This window comes from Pongo pygmaeus, chromosome 15 (genome assembly GCF_028885625.2).
Source record: "Pongo pygmaeus isolate AG05252 chromosome 15, NHGRI_mPonPyg2-v2.0_pri, whole genome shotgun sequence".
Lineage (NCBI taxonomy): Eukaryota > Metazoa > Chordata > Mammalia > Primates > Hominidae > Pongo > Pongo pygmaeus.
Genome location: NC_072388.2, coordinates 20,092,028 through 20,093,160, shown reverse-complemented (window position 1 = coordinate 20,093,160; position 1,133 = coordinate 20,092,028). Strand labels below are relative to the sequence as shown.

The window sequence follows — 1,133 nt, the reverse complement described above, 5'->3', positions numbered from 1 at the left end:
TGCAATATAGTTTTTATTTCAAAAGTATGTTTCCAGTACTACTAGACAAAATAAATACATTTACTATTTTTAAAATTAATTTAAGCAGGGTAAATAATGAGAATTTTTTGGACAAAATTATGAGGTTAATCTGTAGCTAACTGACAACTGATGATATAATATCTAGGAGATAAACTCAATATTAATTTCTGGAGAAAGAATGCCCCGCTGTGGCCATGCAGAGAGTTTACAAAGAAATATTTCCTGTATTTAAAGGGTTTGTGTTCTGCTTCCTTGCAAAACCAGCTACTGTGCCACTTAGAGCACAGTAGTACATGGCTGAGTCTTCCTCTTGAGCAAATGGTTTCTTCAGATGGAAAGATGTCTCGCCTTTGTTAAGGTCAGCAGTGAAGCCTTTGATGCTCTCTCTAGAGATGTGTCTCAAGAGTAACTGGAGGCGTTGTCTGGGGTACTGGACATACCAGAAGAGTTCAGGACTCCCAGAGTATGAATAGTTGCACTTCAGCTCCACTGGGGCCCCTTTAAAGACAGAGAGGAGCTTCTCGGGCTGAGTCACTCTCTGGGCTCTTGTTCCTCCTATAACACCAATTCTGGATCAGGAAAAGCCTTACAGACTGGGGATAATATTCATTAAAGTTATTCTAAATCAGAATACCATAGAAAAATAGAACAAAAAGAGGCTTTACTCACTGGGTATAAATATTATCACAAGCACTGAGATGAGGGTGGGCTTCATGTCTGGACCTGTGGAGAAACAGGAAGATATTTTCTGGAGGTCTTTTCTGGAAACGATTCAGCCACATAGACACTCTGACAGAGAGGTGGATGAGTTTACCCAGCATGTATAGCCAAAAGCTCTTCAAAAAGATCAGGTTGTTTTTGGCTATCAAATTCAATTGTATAACATCTCCCTCTAGAGGCCAAATACAATACTGCAGCTAACTCAGGCTTCAGGAAGCCTTCAAATTCAGAGAATGAAAATCTCCTCAGTTAGTAAGACAAAGTGTGATGCTATACTAATTGAATAGAATATTATTTTAAAAATCCACATATAGGGCTTAATGAAGTAGAATATAAAGTTCAAATATACAAATATATATGGAAACTTAGTTAAAATGGGGGAAAATGTGCAA

General features: G+C 37.8%; 1 gene segment (V, D, J or C); it reads right to left on the bottom strand.

Annotated features, from left to right (window-relative positions):
- Positions 1 to 226: 226 nt before the first annotated feature.
- Positions 227 to 750, bottom strand: LOC129013228 (T cell receptor alpha variable 16-like). The segment is given in 2 exon segments: positions 227 to 576; positions 691 to 750. Coding segments are annotated over 2 exon segments (396 nt in total).
- Positions 751 to 1,133: the final 383 nt, after the last annotated feature.